The 27,585-nt window shown below is 35.4% G+C and overlaps 2 protein-coding genes and 1 long non-coding RNA gene across 3 annotated transcripts; 2 read left to right on the forward strand and 1 right to left on the reverse strand.

Moving 5' to 3' along the window:
* Positions 1-7,559: 7,559 nt before the first annotated feature.
* LOC149207589 (serine carboxypeptidase-like 46) lies at positions 7,560-11,005 on the reverse strand. The gene is made up of 10 exons (XM_089393917.1): positions 10,537-11,005; positions 10,327-10,437; positions 10,055-10,150; positions 9,826-9,918; positions 9,612-9,697; positions 8,837-9,133; positions 8,579-8,703; positions 8,224-8,316; positions 8,032-8,149; positions 7,560-7,945 (listed from the first exon to the last, which is right to left on the reverse strand). Exons 1-10 carry the CDS (start codon positions 10,577-10,579, stop codon positions 7,763-7,765), a joined length of 1,245 nt encoding a protein of 414 aa, XP_089250043.1. The 5' UTR covers positions 10,580-11,005; the 3' UTR covers positions 7,560-7,762.
* Positions 11,006-22,277: 11,272 nt separating this feature from the next.
* On the forward strand, positions 22,278-22,952 carry LOC149207590 (transcription termination factor MTERF8, chloroplastic-like). Its single transcript, XM_089398085.1, has one exon. It carries the CDS (start codon positions 22,278-22,280, stop codon positions 22,950-22,952), a length of 675 nt encoding a protein of 224 aa, XP_089254211.1.
* LOC149207591 (uncharacterized) lies at positions 22,951-24,902 on the forward strand. Its single transcript, XR_016252675.1, has 2 exons — positions 22,951-23,225; positions 24,688-24,902. It is a non-coding gene; the product is annotated as an uncharacterized LOC149207591 (long non-coding RNA).
* The last annotated feature ends 2,683 nt before the right edge of the window (positions 24,903-27,585 follow it).

Raw genomic sequence — 27,585 nt, forward strand, 5'->3', positions numbered from 1 at the left:
GGATTTGGGCACAAGGTGTTGCATTGGATTTGGGCACCTGGCATATAGTGGATTGACACAATGATGTTGAACAAGGTGTTGCATTGGATTTGGGCACAAGGTGTTGCATTGGATTTGGGCATATTTGTATCACATTCATAGGGAGAGAAATAGCAAGGTCGATGCTCTGTCTAAAGAAGGTGTTGCATTGGATTTGGGCACAAGGTGTTGCATTGGATTTGGGCACCTGGCATATAGTGGATTGACACAATGATGTTGAACAAGCTTTCAACTCCATAGGTCCTTTAAGGAGGGAAACCTAGATGCAGTCTAATTATCTCTCTTCTTCATAGTGTTGGCAATTTATACAGGACAATCTGCACAGAGCCAGTGTTTTTATTTTTTTCTCATCACGGACAACTTCTATATGTTGTATTTATGCACGGATAGGTCTCTGGTCGGTTTCGATGTGGGAAATAGTATGGTAACATGTTATATGAAGCTCTTATGCTTACCTAGTTTGGATGAAAATGATGCAGATAACAGTATGGTAACATGCTACGTTCTCTCTCAGTAGTCAGATTGTATCAACTATGGTTTTGCGACAGGCCTTGGCATGGACAAGGTGGCTTTTGACTCAGTCATGATCTTCACAATGGGAGGGTGCCCAAATTTATGCTTGACTATTGATGAAATGGTCTTTTCATGTATTTTTCTCTATTGTAAGATTATGTTTCATCGCAATGTATCTATGTTTATTTTGATAAGTTATACGGTTGGATGGACCCTATAGAATGCTTATGTTACAGTTACAGTTAGAATGATTTTCGAAATATGATAGAAAATTACGATTTTTTTTCCTTGAAAAATATAATAATATAAATGTAACTCAGTTATGATCTTCACAATGGGAGGGTGCCAAAATTTATGCTTGACTATTGATTAAATGGTCTTTTGATGTATTTTTCTCTATTGTAAGATTATGTAAGGTTATGTTTCATCGCAATGTATCTATGTTTATTTTGATAAGTTATATGGTTGGATGGACCTTAGAGAATGCTCATGTTACAGTTAGAATGTAATTTTCAAAATATAATAGAAAATTACGATTTTTTTCCTTGAAAAATATAATAATATAAATGTAATCATTCAATATCTAGGGCTTAAGGCTTGTTGCAGATCCAATGTCCAAAACACTTTGGGCATAGAAAATTCTTCAAGTTGTAGGTGCTCTAGTTGGGGATCCAACAAATATATGGGGAATTTGCTCAGACTTTCAAGGTAGTCTAGAAGAATTCACCACTATAGAACCTTCGATGTCCATCCGTTGATCCATGGTCATTGCTATATATCCATAGTCTTAAGTAGAAGTTGCAGGTAATCCATATTGGGAGGTTGTCATGGAGGAGTATCAATATCTAATGAAGAACCAAGCCTGGGAGTTGGCTCCACTACCTCTTATTAGGAAACTTGTTTAATGTAAATGGATTTATCAAACAAACATGGCAATAAATGGACTTGTGGGTGAGTACAAAACACAATTTGTATATGTCTAAGGCATAGACTACAATGCGACCTTTGCACATATCGCAAATATGGATTCCATTGAACTTATGCTTGCCATTATAGCTACTCATTGTTGGAAGGTTCATTCTATGGATGTGAAGAATGCATTTCTTCATCAAGATTTTGAGAAGGAGAGGTATATGGAACAACCAAAGGAGTGTATCTAAAATTCATGTTTTGTGTGTAGAATGTGGAAATCTTTGTATGGCCTCAAGAAGGCACCATGAGCTTCGTATGTGAAGATGGATTCCTTCTTTTTGTCCCAATATTTCCCTCATTTTAATTTGGATTCTAATGTTTGCATATATTGACAAGTGGACTCTTTCTTATTGACAATTCTTTAAGTAGATGATTGACTAATCATAAGGAGTTTAACATCATCTATTGCTATGGTTAAATCTTCCTTCATAATAAGTTTTCCATGAGTGATTTGGATTGTTGCATTCATTTATTAATCTTGAAATCACCCAATCTGATTTAGAAATCAAGATTCCATAGCCCAAATATGTACTAGATCTACTCGCTAGATTCAGATAACTAATTACCAATCTATTGTAACACTTTTTCTTTCAGTAGTCAAGCTTCAAAATGGGAATGGTGGTAACACCCCTTTGGTGGACAATGTATAGTATAAATGTTCTGTTGGGAGTTTGCTTTATCTCACCCATACTATACTTGGCATCTCTTATGTTGTTAAAGTAGTTTCGAGATACATACATGAGTCTCATGAAATGCATTGTAAAAATGCAAAGATAATTATCTTTTGTGTTAAGGGTACTTACAACTTTGGGATACCATTAATTGGAAGATTGCTCTCTTGATCTAGTTGGGTACGCACATTCTGATTGTGCTAGTGATGCCACAGATCATAATTCTACTTTTGGTTATGTATTCAATTTTTGTTTGAGTCCCATTCTTTGGTCAAGCAAGAAACACTTAACCATTTCTATATCAATTATAAAGGTAGATATATAGGTGCAACCAATGCAAAAACACAAGCCATTTAGTTGCAACATATTCTCACTAAGTCTGGCATTTAGTATTACTATCCTACAACCATTTTTGTGACAGTTAGATTACCATATAGTTCTATAGAGATTTAGTTTAGTGGTTGAAGACCAAGCACATCGATATTGAGTATTGATTCATAATCAGATCCTTGATCTGTAAACTATCCATCTAGGGGGAGGTTGGGGGATTTCCATTGGGTTTTCCCTTTTTCATCTTTTTTCTGAGGATTTTTTTGGTACTTCGGTACCTAACATGGCTTGATATTGGTAATTTGGTACCTAACATGGATTCGCATTGGTGTGTTGATGTACATGCATCATTTTCCCTCACATGCATAATGATCTCTATGTGAGAGTGCATACCATGGGAAAATACCATGGGTAGCTAAAACTATGGCTTCATAAACCGTTGTTGGTAAAGTCCACTTTATCTTACGTAAATTCTTGTTTTCTAGGAACAAGTGTGCACTTGATGAGGAGTTAGAACCTAGTTTCTAGGAATGAAAGCACATGACCTAGTTGAGTAATTGTTCTCATGTTTGGATAATTTATTTGCAACATATTAGTGAGAAATACGACAATAAACATCCCTTTATTTAACTTCATAGATTAATCTTTCTTTTAATCCAAATCTTTATCTTAGGGTCATAAATGAAAGATGCTAGCATATTCTTGTTGTCTCATGTACATCAATTGATGAAATTTCAAATATTAACTACCTTGCGTCTCTAAATTCATGTTTACTTTTTCACATTTACTTAATCCAATTGTGAAATTACCATACAAATTATCAAATAACAAATGAAACCATGTGAATACCTGAGTCTATAAAATTAATGGTTGACATGATCTTATTAAAAGGTTAAACCAATCTTGAGCACCTAACAACCAAAAAGTAGGGGGTTGTGTTAGTTGTATTGCTTCTCAATTAGATTCTAGATCCTTTTGTAGATTGATTAGCCAATATTATAATATGAAAAATAATTTTAATGAAAAAATAAAATGTTTCTATTATAATATCACATTTATAATAACATTTAACTTATTACATTATATACATGAAGCTGGTTTTGAATGAACGAATAAATAAATAAAATAAAGAGAATAAATATTATAATCCTTACATAAAACATTGTTTTTGAAAAGGGTACTTTAACTTTTCCTTTTTCAATTAAGCTCTCTAAAATTACAAGATTTTAAAAACTTAATAATCTACCACTTTTTGGGCATCCATTGATGAGAATGCTATATTCTCGATCAAAGTGGAGGAGGATGACTTCCAAATCCATGGAGATGGAGGATGCACTATTAAACTAGTCAGAAGCACTGACATGGATTGCTACATATCCCTACATGGAATGTCAAAGTTAACTTGTACCTTAGGGTGTGACGCCTCCAAAGTAGCTGCTGGAAGTGCAAAGTTGTCCATCATCACATTCCTTTGTCGCTTGAGGGCTTCTTCGAGTAAGATTTTGAAAGGATCTCCTGCACCCTCGTCTTTCTTTTCTCCCCCCATGGGAGGCCGTTGGGATTTGCGAGGTTGGTCTTGCAAATGTTCGACCAGTTCAAGACCTAACTCCTTATATCCTAACCTTGTTGGGGACATGCAAAGAAAAACAAAGAAAGAGCAGACCGCTCTAATACCACTAATCCAAATTTAAACGGGACCACAACAAATTACAAATATAACCATAAATACAAAGATGCAACATAAATAACTACTTGGGTGATGGTAGCTTATCTCTAAGAAGAGATGTGGCAGCTACATGCCTCTAAATTGTGTTACAATGAGGGTCAATGACCTATTTATTATTGAAAAACATGAGAAAACCCTAAACAACCAAAACCCTAACCCCAGGAGATGTAACACCAAGACTCTGTGGGCCCCATTGGGGTTAGTTGGGCAACCAACTTCACGGGGTCATAACTTGGTCATATAATCTTCATTTGGCGCATACGATACCTTGTTGGAAAGGTCTCTCCGAGTACTACAATATTTTTTGCAGGCTCTGTCTTTCACCATGGGCCAACAGTGGACCTCAAAAAAGCGTCGTTTAGGAGGTCAAAACTGCTCCGGAAGTTTAGGACCCGAAAAACTGCTAAAAATAGTAAATGTTGAAATAAACATGGAAACAAATGAAACCGACTGAAGGTCTAGGTGGGATAGGTGGGTGGCTACCAATATCCATCTAGATGAAAAGCAATGCCCACTATTCCTTCAAGTGCTTCCACAATACCAGCCACTACAACTTCTACAGCAAAACCCCCATCGTATAGCATTTCGATCACTATGCCTAGTAACACCAGCTCATGGAGACCACAACAGGGTTAAGCATTTTGGGGTCCCTACTAGGAACAACCATAGTTCGACCAAATGCATTCATGTTCCTCTGGATCCCAAGCTCATTACAAAGCCACATTACCCACCTTGCAAGGATGAACCTCCCATGGAAGGAGAAGCCATACCCCCTCCTAGCACTCCTTGTGCTCATTCACCAATTGGGCATGGTTCTCCCTTTCTACCTCCTACAACCAGCCCACCTAATGTTGTAGTGCACCTCCAAGGGGCTAGCTCCCATTCATGTGGTGGTTCTCCAAAACCAAAACTTCTGCCATTTCCACCAATATTTCTCGCACCACCTACTTCTCCTTCCTATGGTGGCTCTCCAATATCAAAACTTCCACTATCCCCACAAGTATCACCCCCACCACCTGCTTCTAGGTCTAAACCTGCTCTCCCTTCTCCCACCACCACTTCGCGTCCTAATCCTCCACACAAGCATCCAATCAATAGACCCCATTCTCATCATAGGTCGTCATTGCTTGCATCACCAACACCAACAAATCTTGAAACTCTTATTAGCCACCTTACACCACCAACCTACACAAATCTGCCATAACCACCACCACCAACAAATTCTAAAACTCCTATTAGCCACCCTTCACCATCACCATACAAAAATCCACCACCTCCCTCTGGTTCTCAGCTTCATTACCCACTTCCATCATCGTCATATTTGAAGCCATCTCCCCGCCTTAGGCCTCCACCTCAACCTCCTTCCAATCCCAAGATGCCACCAAATCACCACCAAACTCCTCACTACATCCCTCCACCTCAACCTCAACCTCCCTCCACTACCATTTCCCCACCCACCTCCACCATCCTTAATACAACCTCATCTTTCCAATTAACCTCTCAACTCATTCCCACTACCACAAACACCGCACCACATCCCTCCACCTCAACCTCCCTCCACTGTTCCACTGCCACTTCACAAACCTGTACCATCTAATGTCACAAACATTAATATAACTGCCAGTCCGAAGTGTCCAAATGCCACCAACTCATTTCAAATACCGCTCGGCAAGCCTTAATGCTCTAACACCCTCCCCACTTTTAATGTTTCTCCACCCTTTGACACATAATACCTCATGGCAAGCTCTTTCTAATGAAAATTTGTTATACCAATGTGTGCATTGGCATACGTGTGGAACAGCTGAACAACTATTAGGAATTTTTGTATTAGTGTCTACAATGTTAGTATTTTAAATCAGACCGTATGTTCTGAAAGTCATTATCACTTGCACACCGATAGAATTTGATAGCTACTAAATATTGTTACTGCTATCACCAGTAACAGACTAATGGTATATGATAGTGGTGTTACTCCGATCACCCTGTGTGTTGTATATATAACTGCACTTAAACCGGACTGAAATATTTATCTATGTTGGCATTATGAATTTATTAAAGAAAATCTGCAATAACTTAACATGAATGGTTCTCACTATTTAGTTTCGCTGGTTTCATAATTCAAAATCTAAATGCAAGTAATATAAAATATTGGTTATATTTACAAAAGAAAAAGGATAACGATTGTATTGCACTCTGTTACCGGGAATTAAAATCAACAACTAATTTACAAAAGACAAAGGATTATAGATTGTATTGTACTCTATTAGCGACATGAAATATATCCTATCAAAATAAAAATCGACTTGAAATAATCTATCAGAGATGTTCTAGTGTCACATCCCATAGATAACTTAAGGAACTAGAGTGTAAGCACAACTGATGGAAATCAATGAATGCAATGCTTCCCTTTTATGGATGTATTTCGATTCTGGCATGACATATTCCTTTTGGAGCTTGGGAAAGACTAACGTGTTTGTATTATATGGCTCTCGATAGCGTAGATTAAGGAATAACATAGTGCTCTCAATTCCAGTTGTTCAAAAAGAGCCGGGATTTATTCGTTGTTTTCCCATGGGGAATCATTTCACTTGGGCCATAGCTTGTTATACTTTGTTTAGAGGGGATTAAGAAAGAACATGCCCTACTTTCTATGGGATTAAGGAAAAACATGGCCCTTGATCCCACTTTGTCCGGGAAAATACAAGCAATTTCTTAATAGAGGATTAAGTCAAACATCAATCTCCATGTATGCGAATTCAATAAATAAAACATTTCACATATCTCCATGTTTTAAGAAAATGTTTTACGCATAGTATTGAGATTTCCAGTAAGTATTGAGATTTCCAATGCAATCAGAAGAGAGTAAGATTAAAATGGTTTTTGATGATTGAAAAACTTCATTAATAACTTCATAAACTCATTCCTATCATGCGTGCTAAAGATGGCATACAACCTGAGTAAACTGGGTTTGGGGAAGAGATGATTGCGTTTGGGTTCATCTTTTTGGCTCTAGTTGTGTCTTGGTCTCTTTTGGATTTGCCACAAAGCTTGGTCGTCTCCCTTGTTAGGTTATTCTGGCCCACCATTACTGTGAAGGCATGATTTTAAGCTTGGGTTTCACTGGATTAGCAAGGTTAGGTCTATTGGGTTGCTTTTGCAATACTCTTTAAGTTTGCAAAATTGAGAAAAAACGCTATATTCATAAGGAAGCACTACCATGAATAACGAACAACATATGGTGAAAGAACAGAGCAAGCAGTATTAACATATGAAGAAATGCATCTGGCATTGCCCTATAGGGTACAAATATTTCTTGTATAAGAATAATGTAGTGTATCTGGCTTTATAGTAGAGGCCATTTCCTGAAAACAGACAAAGGCAATCCTTTGATGAACGTTGAAAGCTCTGTACAAATTCAATGCAGTATTAACATATGAAGTAATGCCATTGCACTACAGGGTACAACTATTTTTTTGTATAGGAATAACGTAGTAGTTTATTTGGCTTTGCACTAGAGGCTATTTACCGAAGCAGGCAAAGGCAACGCTCTGATGAACGATCTGTATAGAGTCAATGCTTCAGATGGTTTACTATATGGAACCTCGTGTCCTGCACCCTTGACTGTTGCGTAAGTCAAAATACTCTCAGTTTTGCCGTTCACTGAATGTCCGTATGCTTGAGTCCATCCTGCCACCTGCTCAATTTTGAATTTTAATCAGCACTATCTACATAAATGCTGCTTATAACCAGAGTTCTTACATAAAAAAGATGAGAGTTTACCTGTTGGTGATTGTACCAAGGGGCATATGAAATGACTGTGTATAAGTTAAGCTCCTTGGCCAGGTTCTCGACAATGGTTCTTGTCGCTGTAAATGGCACCTTTGAATCTTGATCTCCACTGTAGGTTTGATTTTACTTTCAGTAAATCCAATGTTGGAACATAATTTAAATGCTTTCAAAAACACGATTTACCTGTAAAGTGTAATGCGTAGACCTGCCTTTAGAAGATCAGAGAGGACTGGTATCATACTGATTCCTCTGTTTGTTTGATCATAGAGGAATTTCCTAAATCCAATTTTAGTGTTAGCTATTGCAAAATTTATCAGAATTCAATAGTCAAACTTTAAAAAATATAAATTAAGTAGCACAAAGCAGAAATGTTAATTTTCTTGTGGGGGAGGGGAAGTGGAGGGGGATTCTCTGTGACTGAATTTTGGCCCCATGATGCATCTTTCTTGATATAAATTTTGGATTGCTTAGTAATGAAATAAAAATGCATAATCCTAAATACAAAACTAAACAAATATATAAATGCTATAAAACATACCAAGAGCAGGCTTCCCAATGTAGATTAGTGTTTGCATGAAGTGCCTTCTTCACCTCTTGCTTGTTCAGATATTGGTTTATTTTGAAGTGTATGCACAGGTCAATCTTAGTGAAAGTATGTTCAACCTGTCAAACAACAACAGAGATCAATCCTGAAGAATTCTGTCTAGCTGAAACAACAGTGGCTGAAATCAATGCTACCACATATTGATTATCAATCTCAACATCAAATTGTATTTATGATGAGTAAATGACTTACCTGATGTAGAAATTTCCTTGGTTTTCTAGAACCTGTTGCCTGGGATCCTCCAGCATCTAGACATAACCCCAAGGAAACATCTTCCAAATTTATATTTCTAGTTTCACTTTTCACCTTGCTGAACACATATTGGCAATCCTCAGACAGATTGTTAAGAACATATGTTTCCCTCCACCTTTTGGAATTGTTGCACATAGACTGTGTCAGTTGGTAAGTTTCATCTGAGATGAGACTATTTGACCACAAGAATTCATCGTTGCTTATGCTGATATCTATGTCTAACAAAGGATTGCCCATCTGCAAGCAATTTAGGGGGCAAAGCAAATGTCAGTACAAAGGATTGAGCACTGATAGATAAACAAATAGATTAGATTTGATTACAACAATAAAAACAAAAGCCCCCCATGAGAAAGAACTCATTGTTTCACGATGAAATGCACATTCTCTCAACAACATAATATTACTCAAATCTCCTCGGTGATTTTACCCTTGGTACAGGCCTTACAAGACTAACATGGAATGGAGTTACATTTCAAGCTGGACCTTGAGCCTAGCAAGCTTAAAATAGAAAGCAAAACCCATGTTTAATAGGGATTGCCCAATAGCACGATTAGAAATGAAAGCCCTTAACCTTTTCATTAGCTACATTCATTATGAAGGTTGTCCTGGTTGACTGACCCTTTGTAGTTAATGAATGCAATAATCACATGAGCTTTAGGTAAACAAAATCTACTTGGAAGAATCCTAAAATGATTGTGAAAGAAGATAGACATACAGCAATTCCTTTGAGGTTAATGGGCTTGATGTTGGGCTTTTTGTTGTGCTCCATCACAAGAGTTGCTAATTGAGGCACATAGTGTCCTGCAAGATTACATCAACCAACATAGTTAGTGTTAAACAAGATACACAACAACCAACATGAACAGCTTTAAAGAGCTCAAAAGAACAAGTGAGCATAATATATGTTAAAAGATAACGCTAGGTCATACCTCCATAACTCTCCCCTGTTATGTAAAAATCTACACCTCTGTATTCCGGAAATTTCTCAAACCAATTCAAAAGGAAAGACAGGTTGTCTTCAGCTGCATTAGTTGACACTTGCTGTTCAGTTATAATCTTATTCAATATTGCCCAAAAACTACAGTTGCCATGATCATCAATCTAAGAACATATTTCATTGCAGCAATCAAAAAGAAATATGGATAACAAATAGCATACCAGTCATTGCATCGTTATAATACTGGTAGTCTGAACTAGTGTTGGAATAAGAAAACCCCACACCAACTGGGCTCTCTAGATATAGCATGTTTGTTTCTGTCATCAATAAAATTGCACATGGTAAATGTCATGGTATATAGTTAGCTTCTAGTTATGTTTCAAGGAATTGCACATGGTAAATGTCATGGTATATAGTTAGCTTCTAGTTATGTTTGAGCCTTCAAGTCATGGAAATTTTTGCTAATCAATCCAAGAAAAAACAGAGTTGTTACCTGTATTCCAAGAGTACTTATTTCTCAACAAAAGTTCGCCATTGTGACCCCCGGGTTTAAAAGGACCATGCTCCATGAATGCTCCATACCCAAGTGATGAGCATCCAGGCCCTGCGTTGTCCTCCATATCCATATTCAATTCAAATTTCGGCAATGTCTTAAACTTTTTTCAATAAGGAAAAACAACTTACATAAAATAGTAGTAGTTACATTTGCATGATTTTATATCATCCCCTTGCATCATGATCCCCATATTCTAACCCTCCAAATAAAAAATGTTGTCATCTTTCACTCTAATTCCTTGTAAAATTTCATCTATCTATTCTTCATATGCTCTACTTTCCTTAAAATTTCATCTGTTAGAGCCTGTCAAAGAGGGTGTGCATCCTGGGCGTATTAACCTCTTGGGTTTGAGGCTCTGATTTCTTTTTGGAAGGAAAAAAATCGTTGCAGAGGAGGCGAGCCAAATTAATGCGCGTCTTCCAGATTTCCGCTGCATTTAGGAAGGTGGACCCATAACCGGAGGTGGGTCCCTCCGAACACTCCTCATTCCACAAAATCGAAACAGAAACCGAACGTGGGTCCTGCCGGTTTGTCGGCAGTCGAGTGAAATTAACGGTGGAGTTTAAATTCGATGCAAGTGTGTCTTGGCGTTTGAATTTATCGTTTTCTCCCTCCGCCATACAAAGAAAAATCCATCCTGGGAACCCAGTATTGTTGAACCCTAAACCCATATTTCTATTTCTAGTTTTTGTTGAACCCATCCGTTAAGGAGTTGTTTATAATGTGATTTTTTGGAGATTCCCGTGACGGAATTCAGTTGAAGAAATTGAGGTTAAATCTTGATTTGTTGCAGTTAAAATGGTTTTTTAACTGTATATTTGGATTCAGCACCCTGAAAAACGACTAGGACGCTTTGATTGTGCAGAAACTAGCTATCAAACTTGCGATTCCAATAAATTGCTGCCTGATTTTGACCAGAAAAACCCACCAAAAAAGCTTTCAAAAAATCTCATTATAGACAACTGCATCCGTTAATAGAAAGTCAGGAAAAGTGAGTGAATGCAGGTTTTTTCACCTCAAAAAATTACCCCCCTTTTTAGTTATTCAACAGAACTAAAATACAATTTTAATGGTATGATTTGCTGATTTCTAATTTCAAGAATTTTCATTCACCTTACGGCAAAACTGTATCTGAGAATTTGAAAACTGTATCTAAGAATTTGAAGTGACTATCAACTAAAATGTGAATGCTTGGGGCACTGGGAAAATCTAGTAACTGAACACTGGTTTTTCTCCAAGTTTCTAAGAGATTAACCAACCGTAATGTCTTAAACTATAAACGGGCTATATAACCAACGGTAATGTCTTAAATTATAAACGGACTATATAACATTATAGTTAAAGCAGTTGTCTATAACGCGATTTTTTGAAAGTTTTTTCGGCGGGTTTTTCCGGGCCAAATTCAGCAGGAATTTATTGGAATTGCAAGTTTGATAGCTAGTTTCGGCAGGAATTTATTGGAATCCCAAGTTTGATAGCTAGTTTCTGCACAATGAAAGTGTCATAGGAGTTTTTCATGGTGCTGAATCCAAATATACAGTTAAAAAACATTTTAACTACAACAAATCAAGATTTAACCTCAATTTCTTCCGTCGGACTACAACAAATCAAGATTTAACCTCAATTTCTTCCGTCGGACTACAACAAATCAAGATTTAACCTCAATTTCTTCCGTCGGACTACAACAAATCAAGATTTAACCTCAATTTCTTCCGTCGGATTCCGTCACTGGAATCTCCAAAAAAACGAATTATAGACAACTCCATAGTTAAATACCCAACATAACAGAACAGATTATTAAAATAGTAAAATTAAATTATATAGCAAATCCATAGTTAAATATCCAGCAAATTATTGATAATATATATCATTACCTCGAGTGAGCCATAATGTTAATGGCCTTGATTGGGGATGGGTGGACTCAGCCTCCACAAAGTAGTAAAACAATGCTCTGCCATGTTGTTCATCAACGGTAATATATCCGTTGTATTGCTTGAAGGTGCTGATTGCATGTGTTTGGCCCGGGAAGGCGTGCAGCAGATCAGCTTCAGGAGCAGCCAAGGCCTTTGAAGAGAGTATTGCCATTAATAATAATTAAAAAAAAAAAAAAAAATTGCTAGAAAAAATCACCACAGATCTACATGGTGGGAAGGAGCACAAAAAGAACACTACACTGTTATCCAAGAAGAATACTCTCGAGAAAACTCTGAATTACAAGAAATCAGGCAAGATAGAAACAACTTTCAAGACAAGCAGGGGGAAAGCCCCGCCGAACAACAAAAATGTGAACTCAACAACCCCTCAAGCATCGACAATTATGAGGTTTCAAATAACACGCAAAATAAATCTTCATTTAACAGCGAAGCAGATCTTCTAGACCAAACTTCTTCTCCGACTATCTCCAAAAGGAGGAACACAATAGATCGCGAAGCTAAGACACCAATGTCCCAAGAACCAGAAGAGATGAGGGAGATGCAAGATAAAGGAAGTTGGAAGACCCTAGAGAAGAAAAAGAAAGCTACATCACCGATCTCGCCAAGAAAGACAAGGAGCCAGACAATTAGAAATTAAGAAATTACAGGTCCGATAAACCAATTTGGTCTCAGTGAACTTTAACCATTATCATCATCATCAAAAACAACACCTAATATAATAGAAAAAGATGACATTTTTTTGCATCTACCCGGTCCAAAATCCATGAATGATTATTATTATATCTAATCGGCAGCTTTAGAATATACAGTCCGCTGGTTGATGAAGAAATTTGTATTATGGTTGGAGTTGGAGGCAATTCACAATAACGAGGGAGTGTTTGCGGAATGGAATCAAATCAAATCTGGATTGTTTGATAGGCCACATTTTGTGATGTGATATAGTGATTACAGATGTTTCTTTTGTTTAATCTAGATTTAACATTTAGTTTAAGTGGTCCTTAAACATTCAGTGTAAGTGGTCCTTAATTTTGAATCAGCGTAAGTGATTTTTTATTTTGAATAAACATAGACGTGATATATATATATATAGAGTAAGTGATTTTCTATTTTGAATAAATATAGATGTAGTATAAGTGATACTTGATTTAAAATATATATAAATTTAATATTTAATTTAAAAAAAATATTATTTAAATAAAATTTAATATCTAATTTAAAATAATTATATATAATAAAAGGTAAAATTATTTATCTAAATTGTAGGTTTAACACTCAATTTAAGTGGTCTTCTAAATATATATTATAAGTGGTATTTAAAAGCAGACTAAATATAGTCTTGATATATAGTATAAGTGATACTTGATTTAAAATATTTTTACTATGTGTGATAGTTGTGCTTTCTATCCTTGCTTCTATGGCGTAAACTTATCCGATTACTAGATTTGGATCTGATTCAAAGTAAACAACGAACTCTATTGCTCTCGCTAAAGATACATAAATTTAATATCCAATTTAAAAGAACTATATTTTAAAATTAATATAGATTAAATTAGAATAAAAAGTAATTTTTTTATTATCTAAATTATAAACTTAATATTTAGGATAAGTGGTCTTCTAAACATATATTATAAATGGTATTTAAATGCAGATTAAATATAAACTTAATATATAGTATAAATGGTACTTGATTTAATATATATATACATATAAATTTAATATCCAATTCAAAATAACTTTATTTAAAAAAAATTATATATTAAATTAAAATAAAAAGAAAAAATATTTATCTAAAATAATTTTGATTTACATTAAATTTTAAATATGATGGTGGTGCTGGTGGTTAACGTCTACTGAGACCAAACTTTGGTCTATCTTCACTCCTGAGATGCCCTACAAGTTACTGACAGTTGCTCAGTGACCCAAAGGAGTTGTCTTTAAACAGATTTTTTGGAAGCTTTTCCGGTGGGTTTTTCCGGTCAAAATCCGGCAGAAATTTATTGAAATCGCAAGTTTGATAGCTAATTTCTGCACAATCAAAGCGTCCCAGGGTTTTTCAGGGTGCTAAATCCAAATATGCAGTTAAAAAACCATTTTAAATAATACAAATCAAGATTTAACCTCAATTTTTTCCGCCGGATTCCGTCACCGGAATCTCCAAAAAGTCGCACTAAAGACAACTCCGTGACCCAAATGGCCAGGCTATTGACGGTAGCTCAAAATTCAAACACAATTCGAATTCATCTAATTGATTCTATAAATCTATTTTTTTTTTTAAATTAATGTTGTAAGTTTGAAAAACGTAGAGCTTTGAATATTCATGGTATCACTAAATACACCCAGATATAGTTTGACGAATCTCCTTAATTTTATATAAGATAAAAAGTAAAATAAAAATTACAAAAACTTTTTTTTTTAATTATTTCCCAATTTTTTATTTAAAAAAAAAACTTGTTTCTCCATAAATTAATATACTCAAATCTATTAAACAATATTAAAGAATTTAAAATTTAAATGAATTAAGAATAAAATTTAACAATCTAATTTATATAATAGATTTTACTAAAATTATACATGCATGATAGAGTTTATAGGCCTCAAGGGTTGTATCCATATGTAACAACCCGAAATTAAAACATGCAACTAATAAGATCAATTATGTGATTTACTATCAACACACTTCTCTTCAACTAATTAGAATAGAATTTTTAAGAAATAGAAGCAAAAGCAACTTACCTATAGCGATGATATTCCTTACTTGTCATTTTGGACTTGAACATTATTTGAATCCTGCTAACTGCAACAAAGTTTTGGGGACGACTCTTCATCCAACCATAGGCTCAGTTGCACAAAATCTTTCTACAACTGGCCACCACCGAGCCCTCAATCAATGTACTACTGCCAGGGAATCCTTTTACTCACAACACTTTTCTTCCAAGAGAATGGATGATGGAATCATGGAATTATCTCTCATCTTCCTCACCGTCTATTAAATAGATAAAACATTAGAAGGGGAACCGCATGCACACATTCCATGTGTCAACATGCAACTTTTATTTTCTTATTTTAAAATTTACTCAAGTTAAATTTTCTCTTAATTTATTTTTCTTATTTGATTCATTTTTAGTTTTTGATAACTTTACTTATTTTTACTATTTCTATAGTTTTTTTAGTTAACTCTTTCTTATTTTATTTCACTTTTTGTTAACTTTACTTTTTATTACTATTTTATAGTTTTATTTTATAGTTTTACTTTTATATCTACTTATTTAGAACTCTAGTATTGTTATTTACTATTTTATTTATTTGTTATTGTTATATTTGTTTATTATTTATTATCTTTTCTTTATGGTTTATTATTTATTTGCTTATAAATAATATTATATTATATTATATATTATTATTATTATTATTATTATTATTATTGGGGAACATTAGAAAAACACCATGAACAACAATTTCACTATCAAATTCCATCCTTCATGGAGATATTAATTTGAATTATGAAAGGGACAATATCTATCCATCATGTAGAGCTTTTGGTTATAAAGTTAAAGAATATTACATTCAATTTGACCTTTTTGTTAATGAATAGTTTTGGAACAAGTTATGTAATTTATAAATTTTAAAGATTTTGATGACAAATTGTTAATTATTTCCCTGTATAAATATACCTCATTTTATGAATTTTTTTTCAATTACAAATTTTAGTTTTTTTTCATAGAATTTAAATCACTTAACACAAATAAAATTTGTTCAAAATTGAACAACACTAATGTGCTTTGTTTATTATTATGTTAAGGCTTTATATTGCTATGATCCTACATAGATAAAGTATTTCACATAGATGAAGTAATTCATAAATGAATTTTAATGTTATTGTCCATTTCTATGGACTACACTTATGTGCCTTATGTGTTTAGTTTATTATTATCTTAAATCTTTATATTGTTATGGTCCCACATTGATGAAGTTGTTCATAAATGAATCTTAATGCTATTGTCCATTTCTATCAATGTATGCTTTACCCATGGTTTGCTTGCAACCTTTATTATACCCTTAATTTTTCTAATTTCCGGATTATGATTATTGTCCAACATACTCATCATTTTTTTTATGTATATTTATTTATTTTAACAACTTAGTGAATTGAAAAGTTTAATATCTAAATAAAAACTAATATCTCTTTTATAATTCTTCATTTGCCCATGAATTTTACTTCACAATTCCACTTTGGCCCATGAGTGCCTCAATTCTCTAGCCACATGCACATATTATTAATGTTTAATTATTGGTTAGAGAATATTTTAGTACATAAGCACATACAATATTTGTGAGAACTTTATTGTTGTGACATTAAAACAACGTATAATAAAAAATCTTAGAGAATTAGAATCATAATATTATTAGGTGCGTCGATACATAGATCACACCGACTCTGTATAACCCCCATTAGTTTGATCATTACCAATGTAATCATAAAAAATGAGTTTCTCAAAAAGTTTTTGCCAAGTTTATGATAGGATAAAAATTTTGACTATATCAACACGAACCTATCAATATATCTTTTATTGGAAGTATCCTTAACTCCACTGGCAATGAGTGAGACCAAGTAATTTGACCAAAGTAGTTGTAAAGCAATATCACATGGTCCATAAATGACAAATAAGCATAGAGAAGAACACATGACTCAACAAATCTTTATTCTTACTTTTTAATTCACTCTACAATAAAATTTTATAATTACATAAACCTCACTTTTATATAATTAACTATTTAAATGTTTTATATTTTATCTTTTTAATTACATTTTGTCTAAATTTTCATCAAAATGATTTTATAATTAAACCCAAGTTATTTTATATGGTTAATTATTTAAATGGTTTATATTTTTAATAAAGATTATTTCAAATTTTCTTGAGATAATTAGTGAATTGTTTTTTAATAGTAACAAAATTTATCATAATTTAGATGTTATATTAATAATGGGATAACTATTACATCGCTTGAGAATGTAAGGTGACTCATCACTGTTATTCAAGGAAAACCATACCACTTGGTATTACCTTGACAGTCGTAAGGGGACAAATTTCATTCATGCTAGATAACTTTGGGTCTTATGCCACTAACCTATTTCCTTACATATAAAGACAACTCTGAACAAAAAAAATTATTTTTAGAGATAAATGTTGAATTGTTATAGTTAAAATGACACACGTACACACACAAATACACACATATATACCTATAAACCAAATGGGTAGAGATTTGTATTATTAAAAAACATGGATTACAAGGCCAAAACTTTTACATATTCCAATCTTTCTTGTGGGTTTGAGATTGAGCACAAAGGCTCAATCCAAACCCTAAAATGAGTTCACCATGACACAAAAACTTCTGTCCATTTCCAACTAAATATTTTCCAAAAACCCTCAAAATATAAACATATTTACATTCCATTTTTCATTATAATTTTATTTTGATATGGTTTGACTTCTTGTTTTTTTTTACGAAAACTTTTCTTTTCTTCCCAACTTGAATCTAACTCGTTTTTTCTGCAAATTCGGGTGGATCATTCTTCGACGATTGCACAATATTTGATCCGGATCTTGGGAGGAGGCCCCCAAGATCTAAAAGATTGAAATGGATCTTGGGGGAAGAGACCCTCAAGATCTGAAAGATTGAAATGGATCTTGGGGTAGAGACCCTCAAGATCTGAAAGATTGAAATGGATCTTGGGGTAGAGACCCCCAAGATCTGAAAAACTTGCATTGCTAGAAGAAAAATAGGATAATGCCCAATAAAAAAAACCACACAGAAACTTTTATTTAAAATAGTAATGAAAATAAACCAGCTAGGGCGATGGTAGCTTATCTCTGAGAAGAGATGTGGTGGCTACATGCCTCTGAACTGTAAAGGCTACATTGTGGCGGACAAATATGTCCTTTTACAAAATGTGACTTGTTACTTATAGTTTTTTTTCAGTTACAATACCACGGGTCAATTCCATGGGTGAATGAATACCATGGGTGGATTTTACAATACCACGGGCAGATGCCATTTACAATACCATGGGTAAATTCCATGGGTGTATGAATACCATGGGTGGATTTTACAATACCATGGGCAGATGCCATTTACAATACCATGGGTAAATTCCATGGGTTAATGAATAATATGGGTGGATGAGTACCATGGGTTGATGTCATTTTCCATTCGGATCATTCCTCTCTCCTTAAGAAGCAATGGTCCCCATTGCGTAAAGTTCCCTCCTGCGAAGCCTTTGTTGAATATGAAGAGCCACTGAAGATGTGGTTAACCCAAAACCCTGATAACGAAGATCCGAGGATAGAGATACCCTGTAATGCTTGTGACCAACTGTGATTCTGACAGTGTGCGGCCTAGCAAATGGACTTCAATGACAAGGATTTTATGCGGTTGACCCATAACAATGATGTTGGTTGCTGATCAAGTAGCAGGTGCCTACATAGCCTAGGGTGGGAGGGAACATCTCCAAATAACCCAAGCGGGATGTTGCTATGTTGAAACTGATGCATGTGAAACAGTTGCCTATTAAAGTGGGGTGGGAGGGCACGTCTCCAAAGGGAACCCACTCTGAATGCTGCTCCAGAATTAAAATGGACATAACTCGGCCAATATAACTCAGAATATTTATTATAACCTGTTTTTAGAAGTAGAAGGATCATTTTGCATCTTCCCATGAGTTGGAAATCCTTATCTGGACACTCTGAGATCTCAAATTCGTGCTGCAATAGTTCCGCCATCACAAAATTTTTGATAAAATAGCTGAGTTTAAATCAGCGATATCTCCCACATCCGAACTCCGATTCGACCCATTTTTTTTTTTTTTAATTGGGTGATTTTTCGAGAGGAATCCAGATCTGGTATTTTTTTTTGTAAATTTTGTACCAAATGTTTTAGATCCGATCTGCAAAGTCGCCGCCCAAAAAAATTCCTGCAAAAAAATGAAAAAATAAAAATTCTTCCTGCTTGACCCAAGAAAGTGCTCTGTGGAGGTTGCAGCACATGCCTGAAGTTTGTTGAATATTGCTGCAAAATTTGAAACTAAAATATGCATCAAACCCTCATTCCCATGGAATCGTAATCTGCTCTGATACCACTGATCCAGATCTTAGGAGGAGGCCCCCAAGATCTTAAAGATTGAAATGGATCTTGGGGGGAGAGACCCTCAAGATCTGAAAGATTGAAATGGATCTTGGGGTAGAGACCTTCAAGATCTGAAAGATTGAAATGGATCTTGGGGTAGAGACCTTCAAGATCTGAAAGATTGAAATGGATCTTGGGGTAGAGACCCCCAAGATCTGAAAAACTTGTATTGCCAGAAGAAAAATAGGAGAATGCCCAATAAACAAAACCACAAAGAAACTTTTATTTAAAATAGTAATGAAAATAAACGAGCTAGGGCGATGGTAGCTTATCTTTGAGAAGAGATGTGGTGGCTACATGCCTCTGAACTGTAAAGGCTACATTGTGGCGGACAAATCTGTCCTTTTACAAAATGTGACTTGTTACTTATAGTTTTTTTTAAAACTTTTATTTAAAATAGTAATGAAAATAAACCAGCTAAGGCGATGGTAGCTTATCTCTGAGAAGAGATGTGGTGGCTACATGCCTCTGAACTGTAAAGGCTACATTGTAGCGGACAAATCTGTCCTTTTACAAAATGTGACTTGTTACTTATAGTTTTTTTTTCAATTACAATACCACGGGTCAATTCCATGGGTGAATGAATACCATGGGTGGATTTTACAATACCACGGGCAGATGCCATTTACAATACCATGGGTAAATTCCATGGGTGAATGAATAACATGGGTGGATTTTACAATACCATGGGCAGATGCCATTTACAATACCATGGGTAAATTCCATGGGTTAATGAATAATATGGGTGGATGAGTACCATGGATTGATGCCATTTTCCATTCGGATCAATATTATTCTTAAAATCTTCCTCATTTGCCCAATCTACCTAAGAAGTTTCCTTTTCAATGAGAATCCTTTTGGTTTCCAAAGGGAATCTATTTTCCACGAGGGTTTGTTGCTTTTCCCACTATTGATGCATACTAGGGAATCCTTATTGGTGATCGAAGGATCCACATTGACAAGCAATTTTTCCTACTTAGATTCTGTTGCCGCAACTGCGATTTCTTTGACTGAATTTGCGTCCTTCTTGTCTTTTGGTTCTTTCTCGTCCTGAAGATTTTCTTCTTTGAGTACTGTATAGTGATAACCTTGTGCACCTTCCCACCATTTGGGCCTTCGAGGTTTTTTTCCTGATCTTTGCTATTTTGAGAGCACTTAGGGTAGTTTTTAATGACATGTCTAGTTTCATAGCATGCTCTACACCAAGATGAGATATTCTTATAGTCGAGCTTTTGGACTCATACATAGTTTGGAGCCATCAAATTAATTTCCACAAGGAAACCCTTTTCGAAGTCCATCTCCACGCAAATGCGGACACAAGTAGTCTTGACTTTTGTTGTTGTTGTTTCACGACAACTATGATAGAATTTTCCAAGCGCATTCCCAATGGAGGAAAGCGATGTGTGATTCTAGAAATGTAAGGGAGTGTTCGAAAGCCTTACCCAAATTAGAGCTGTAGAAATTGATGTCATTACGAGGTCAAAGTGGGAGTCCAGGGTTACATGAAGAGGCCATCATTCCCCCAAAACCACGACCCAACTTCACAAATAGCCTTATTGTCCTAAATCTTATAAAAATCCACAGTGAAGAAACCTCGTGACATAGAGTAAATATTTAATTGGTTAGTCAAAATGTGCTTCCATGTCTCATAGATCCATTTATGTAGATCGACCAGCTGCGGCCAGTACCTATTAAACTTGCAAACCAAACCATTTTCCAATTTTTTTTCATAGCAACAAACTTTCTCATCCGCAAGTACATTAAAAGAAGATTTTTTTGTACCACTAGAAAACTAGAACCAAACTTCAACAAAATTGTACGAAACAAAAGAAGAGCTAGCTTGATCGAACATACCTACCACAAAAACAAATTAATTTTTTTTTTCTTTAACCACAAAAAAAAACTTCAACAAAACTATCCAAAACCAAAAAAGAAATAGCTTATATTTACAAAAGAAATAAATTTATTCCCCAAATCACAAAAATTCACTACTTAATAATCTGCGAAAGAGATCTCCAAATTCCTTCAAAAAAAACCAAAACATAGAAAGCGAAACTCCGCATATATGATTAGCCAACGTATACGCCCATTTGTCCATCCCTTTGTCACAGCATAACATCCCTAAACCCTCATAAACTACCCTCAGTCGCTTCACGGCTCGAAACCCTAATTAACTGCTCATTGATACTGATACTGGCACCTCTCTTATGGTAGCCTGCCAGCCATTTCCGAGCTTTGACCTGCACGCCTTTTGTTCATCGGCTCCCCCAGGTAAATTAACTCTTTCAAATTCTTTTCTCTCTTTCAAATTTTATTGCACAGATGATGAAGACGATGTCTGTTCAGTTGAAGATCTGGAAACGACTGATAACCTACCCACTCCTGTTGTCATCTCAGCACGAGTTAATTTCCCTCTTTCCTTCCTCACTACCACCTATAGTCCCTTCAAACCCCCACATAACATTCCCCAATTTCTGCTCCCAAACAGCACACCCATCTACAACTCCACCAGAGAGGAGGGTTGTCACTGAATTTCTCCTCAATAAATGCGGTTTATCAGAGGAAGATGTTGCAAGATCGTTTAGAAATGGCGATAGATTCCTTCGTGCAAAATCGAGCCAGAATTTGGAAGAAGTATTGGAGTTATTAAATGGCTGTGGTTTGAACACCCCTGCCCAGATTCGAAGGGTGGTCCTTTGCAACCCTAAGTTTTTGTTTTATAATGCAAAAAAAAATGTACAGTCTAAACTCTCTCTCCTCAAGACTTTCATGACTAAAGAGGATATTTCCAAACTCCTCACAACCAATACACTCCTATTTGATGCCAGAGAGGATAATTTCAAATCTGTAATTTCACTTTTGCAAGGGTTGGGTTTTGAGGGTCAAGTATTATCAGAGCTAGTGGCCACTCAGCCTAGTTTGCTCATGACTTGCGAGGAAAAAGTTATGCAGTTAATTAAACAGGCCGAGGACTTGGGGTTCATAAAGAGATCAAAGGCGTTTGCATATGCTTTGCCACTAATTCGGGAAGTGGGGAAACAAAACCTCGAACGAAGACTGCAGTTTTTGAGCAAGTTAGGCTTCTCAGAAGAACAGATTTCGGAATTATCTAGTCGGGATCTGCGGTTTCTTGGGCTTTCAGAGGAAAATCTGAAAAGTATTGTAGATTTTATGGTCAATTATGTGGAACTTACATTGTCTGATCTTGTGAACTATCCGCTTCTGTTGACATACAGCTTGGAAAAGAGGATAATTCCTCGTTTTAGAGTAATGGAGGCATTGGCGTCCATGCAAGTGCAAGAGTTGAAAATACCTTTTATACGGATTTTCCACATGACAGAAAATCGATTCTTGGAGAAATATGTTAACAGGCATTCTAAATCTTCAGTTCTGCGGACTATTTACCATGGTGGGAAAGCTGGAAAATTTAGCATTGACAAGTAGACAACATGTTTCAATCAAAGAGATTCACGTATGTTCTGAGAGTTCATCAGCACCTTCAATGCGACTTTTCTTGTGCACCAGTTCTAGTTGTAACGTTCTTTTCATCAGCCATAGTACATGAAGGCTTCACTACTATGGCTTCCTTAGCACAACAAGAGTTAAAAAAGAGTACTTGTAACGTCAAAGCCATAGAGCTGCCAGCCTGCATTTTTGAGAAGCAGATTTAAAAGCAGGAGCAGTTCGACTGTATTATTTCATGCTTTACAATTATGGGTACAACTCACCTTAATTATTTGCCTTTAAATGCATATTTAGACTCTTTATATCAGAGTGAAAAAGTCAAATGACAGATGTTGTTTTGTTGCACCTTCTTGTGAAACATGAACTCTCCCATTTATATTAACAGCAAAATATTTTAGTTAATAATATCTGGGCTACCTCTGGTTGATTTTTCAAGTGTAGAATATTTTGTTGATTAGTACAATATTTTTTCTGAATTATTGGTAATTACTTTGAATGATATAGATCTCCTTTTAATAATTTCAGTTTATCATTAACCCTTACACTTCTGAAATTCAACCATAAACCATAAAGACCATAGAGATCACAATGCACAAAAAGAGAACACAAATTCTTTTGGGGAAAAACCCAGCAACCTTTTCTTAGATAAATTCTTCAGTTCAACAAGAGATACATTTAATGTGGCTAGTCAAAACTGTGCTTATGATCAAACTTGGTCCACAACCCTCAAGTCAAGCCTCCGGGAACTCGCTCTAATCAGATTTTCTCTAGGCCTAAAATCGGTTTCCAAAATATGCCCAAAAAACTTGGCCTCCCAGAATTTCAGCCTGGCCAAAATGTGCTACCCAACAACTGCCCATAAATTCGGCCTGCTCAGAAACTGCTGCCCAGAAAAGGTCACACGTGCAAGTTTAGAGAGAGATGCGAGCTAAAGATAGAGAGATTTTTGTCTTTTTATTCATCTTTCTTCTTTTTCTTCTTCTTCTTTGTCCTTCGCTTGGATGCCCAGAAAATGTCTTCTTGTGATGAGATCAAGTGGTGCTCTTGTGGAGGTCAAATGTCTTTATATAGATGTTCTGTCTCACAATGGGTGTGTCTCTTCATTGGGGCCGACTTAACAATCTTGAAACCAAAAATTCAATTTTCAAATTTCAAAATTTTCTATTTTAATCCAACAAAAAGAACATGTTTTACAAATTCTTTTTACATTACAATGATAAAAATGTAATTATGAAAACCAACCATAGCTACAAAAATTCAACACTTCTAAAGGCTTACATGTCCTGTACTTCTAAAGACTTACCTGTCCTGTCAGTAAAAACATCATCTATGCAAAAACAGATAGCTGAATTGATAGTTCATATCAACGACAATTTTTGTGAAATATTTGTTATTAAAATGTTCTGGCGATTTTGTTCCAGGTTTTAAAGGTAGTGCAATTGTAAACCGTCTTTGTGAATTATTTGAAGGTAGTGCAGTGGTAATTGCTTTGGTTGTTTCATCTGTTACTAATATATGCATTTTTGATAGAAAACAACGGTTTTCTATTTTCACCATTTTTTTTTATTTAAACTTTTTCTTGCTCTATGGTATTGGGGTATAGTCAAATACGAAGTCCTCATTTGCACGGCTTAACCCCAAGTTATGTAATTGACATCATATTATATTTTTAAGATTATTCATGTAACCTGCGTTTGATCTTTGTGCCTTGCAGACTTGCAAGCGGTCATGTTGTGCAAGCGCTTCTCTCATGTAGCGTACAAGTTTCCTTGGATGAACAGATGTAAGGATGGATAACCGCAAATAACTTTTTTGGATTTTCTGCAATGCATGATATGGGATGGAATAAAATTAAAATTTGATTTTGCACAATTGTATTAGATATCTCCAGTAATATGGAAAAGGCCACTGCCTGGTTCTTTATCCCCATGCCTTTCTAACCATTGCTGAATCATGGTTCCACTTCAATGTCAAAGCACGCTGATTATTTCTCACACACTTCATCCATATACCATCCAACCTCTCTCAATGTAGCACATTCAATATTCCACATATTTCCTTGAGTTGAGTGTATTTTCCAGACACCCAAACTCACTAAACTCGTGCATTCCAAGATATTCAACACTTCTAAACAATCTTGTTAAATATTTCATGTAACCTTGAAAAACTCTCAAAACCAAAATTTTAATCGGGATAGATACCCGATAATAATCACAAAGGATATTGTACTTGTACATTTTCCTATTCTAGAGGGTCCACCATATCACATGATACATCTTTCAGAATTGCAAGTCATAAGCGTTGGTATATTGGTGAAAATTGAAGGTTGAAACAACAACTTGCATGTAGAGGAATGTATCTGGAGTTCTTCAAGGTTAGGAGTCTTAACTATTGTTTTTTTTTCATGAATATGTTACAAATGTTAACTCAGGTTGTGCCTCTTATTTTATTTCCCTAAACAGAGGAATTTCCTTGTTGTTGTATAACTATTTTTGTGCAATTGATTTCTAATTTTGCAGTAAATTTCTCGTGATGGAGTACATAATTAACCCAAAATAACGATCTCAGTCTTAGGAAAATACATAACGACAACAAAAACGACTTCTAACGAGCATTAATAAATGAATAATATTGTTCATAACATCATACTTATTAGACTTAACAATAGTGGACATCATGACCTCTCAGTTGCTCATAATGTCTTTGAACTAATAGGTCAATAATGTTTATTAAGATCATTGCAGTTAACAAGCAAAACTAAATCATTAAAGAACCCACCTTGTCAGTCATAATTATCATAATTGTTCTGCACAAGAGTTTGTCAAATCAATGGTCCCATCACAATATAATTGTGAATTGGGACACTCTTGTCAAATCAATGGTCCCATCACAATATAATTGTGAGTTGGGACATGGTTAGTGTTGACAATACCTCTAAGTGTATGTTTTGTATTGTTTTAAGATTGGTTGATTATTTGGTAGACCTACTTGATCTAGCATTATCTGCCTACACTATAAAAAGTCAAAGATAATAAAGTATTTAGGGAACTTTATGCACTATAAAGAGTCAAAGATAATCAAGTGCTAAGGGAACTTGTTGGAGGCTTGGGTGGAACCACTCGTCCTTGTGGGAAAATTGATTAGGGCAACATTTAATTAATCTTTTTCATTCATGATAGTTATTTGTGATATTATGTTCTTCCTTTTTGTTATGCATATGTTCTTACCATCAAATAAATGCCAAAACAAGATCACAACCATACACAATGAACATGAGATATAGGCTCCAAGCTAGGGAAAAAACCCACCAAGGGGAAAACCCAAAAGAGCTTCTCTTTTTATAGAATCAACTTCAAAGTAGACTTCCAAGACCAAACCCTAGACCAAGGCTACCACCAAGAACCAAGTTAGCCACCTAAACTTTTTTCCTCAATGCAAGATAAGTTCTTCCAAGAGCAGCAAGACAATGTTCCTTCAAAGCAAGGCTCTCCTAGCCTTTTGTTTCTCCAAGCGAACCTTGCAATTTTCGGACCTAAAGTGCATCAAGAAGCCCTAGGTTTCTCGCACGTGTGAGCAGAAACACGTAAATTCAGACCTTCAATTTCTTCAAGGGTTTATCCATTCCTTCGCTAGCCTTTTCTTCCGTTCCTAGGACCCACCCTCACATTCCTTCTTAACTTTAGACCAAATCCAAGATGCATGTGTGATGACGTGTGTCTCAATAGGTCGAATGCTCTTCCTTTCATAGCCTTTCTTAGGGCTCAAATATTCCTCACAAGGCCGACTTCATGTAGGGTGGCCGACTTGGTTCTTAGGAGCATTCTAAACATTTCCATATACAAAATACTTTTTCTTTCTTTGATACAAGCGCCCGAAAGGGTCTTTTACAATATGACAATGACTCTTTGATTCATGTAGACTCTAAGAGAGACCTAATGACAAATAACTTGAGCATGAAACCTATGCTCCAAAAAAATTTATTCTTTACAACATTTTCTTCCTCCAAATAAGATTTACATCATTACATGTGTCAAATGACAATTGTGAAGACCGAAACTAGTTACAACACACTAGGGAGGTATTCATAATTGTCTAACCGGTACAAGGATAATACACCCTTTGAAAAGTTCTCATAAGAAAAGTCAGATTGATAAGCTATAAGCTAACTGTAAGTATCAACATTATGATCAACCAACATTGTCTTTGAGGCCTAACTAGACAAGCTCTACTTCATTTAAGAGAATTATGCTGGGAGGCTTTATGTGTGATACCGCACTACCTCTACAAGGAACATACCCCATCCAGATGTCCACAAAGTATGTCCTTTTAGGACTATTCTTATCTTGGATTCTTGGCCCTAAATCCTCAAAGAATATCGGTCCTCTTCGCCCACTCTTATCTTGGATACCTGTCATATCCTCAAAGAGTGTTGATCCATTTCCTTTCTTGCATGTTTTATCTTCAAGGAAACCACAGATGCTTATCCAATCCTATACCATTCTCTCTTCAAGGCCTTCACATAGACTTATGACTGTTAGTCTTAGTGAAGTGTTTGACACATGAAGTAGAGAATGCACATGTGATTTCCAACACCACTCCCTCTCAACTAGGG

This window comes from Pinus tabuliformis, chromosome 1_2 (genome assembly GCF_031772625.1).
Source record: "Pinus tabuliformis cultivar Carrire ecotype Pingquan chromosome 1_2, CPIR1, whole genome shotgun sequence".
Lineage (NCBI taxonomy): Eukaryota > Viridiplantae > Streptophyta > Pinopsida > Pinales > Pinaceae > Pinus > Pinus tabuliformis.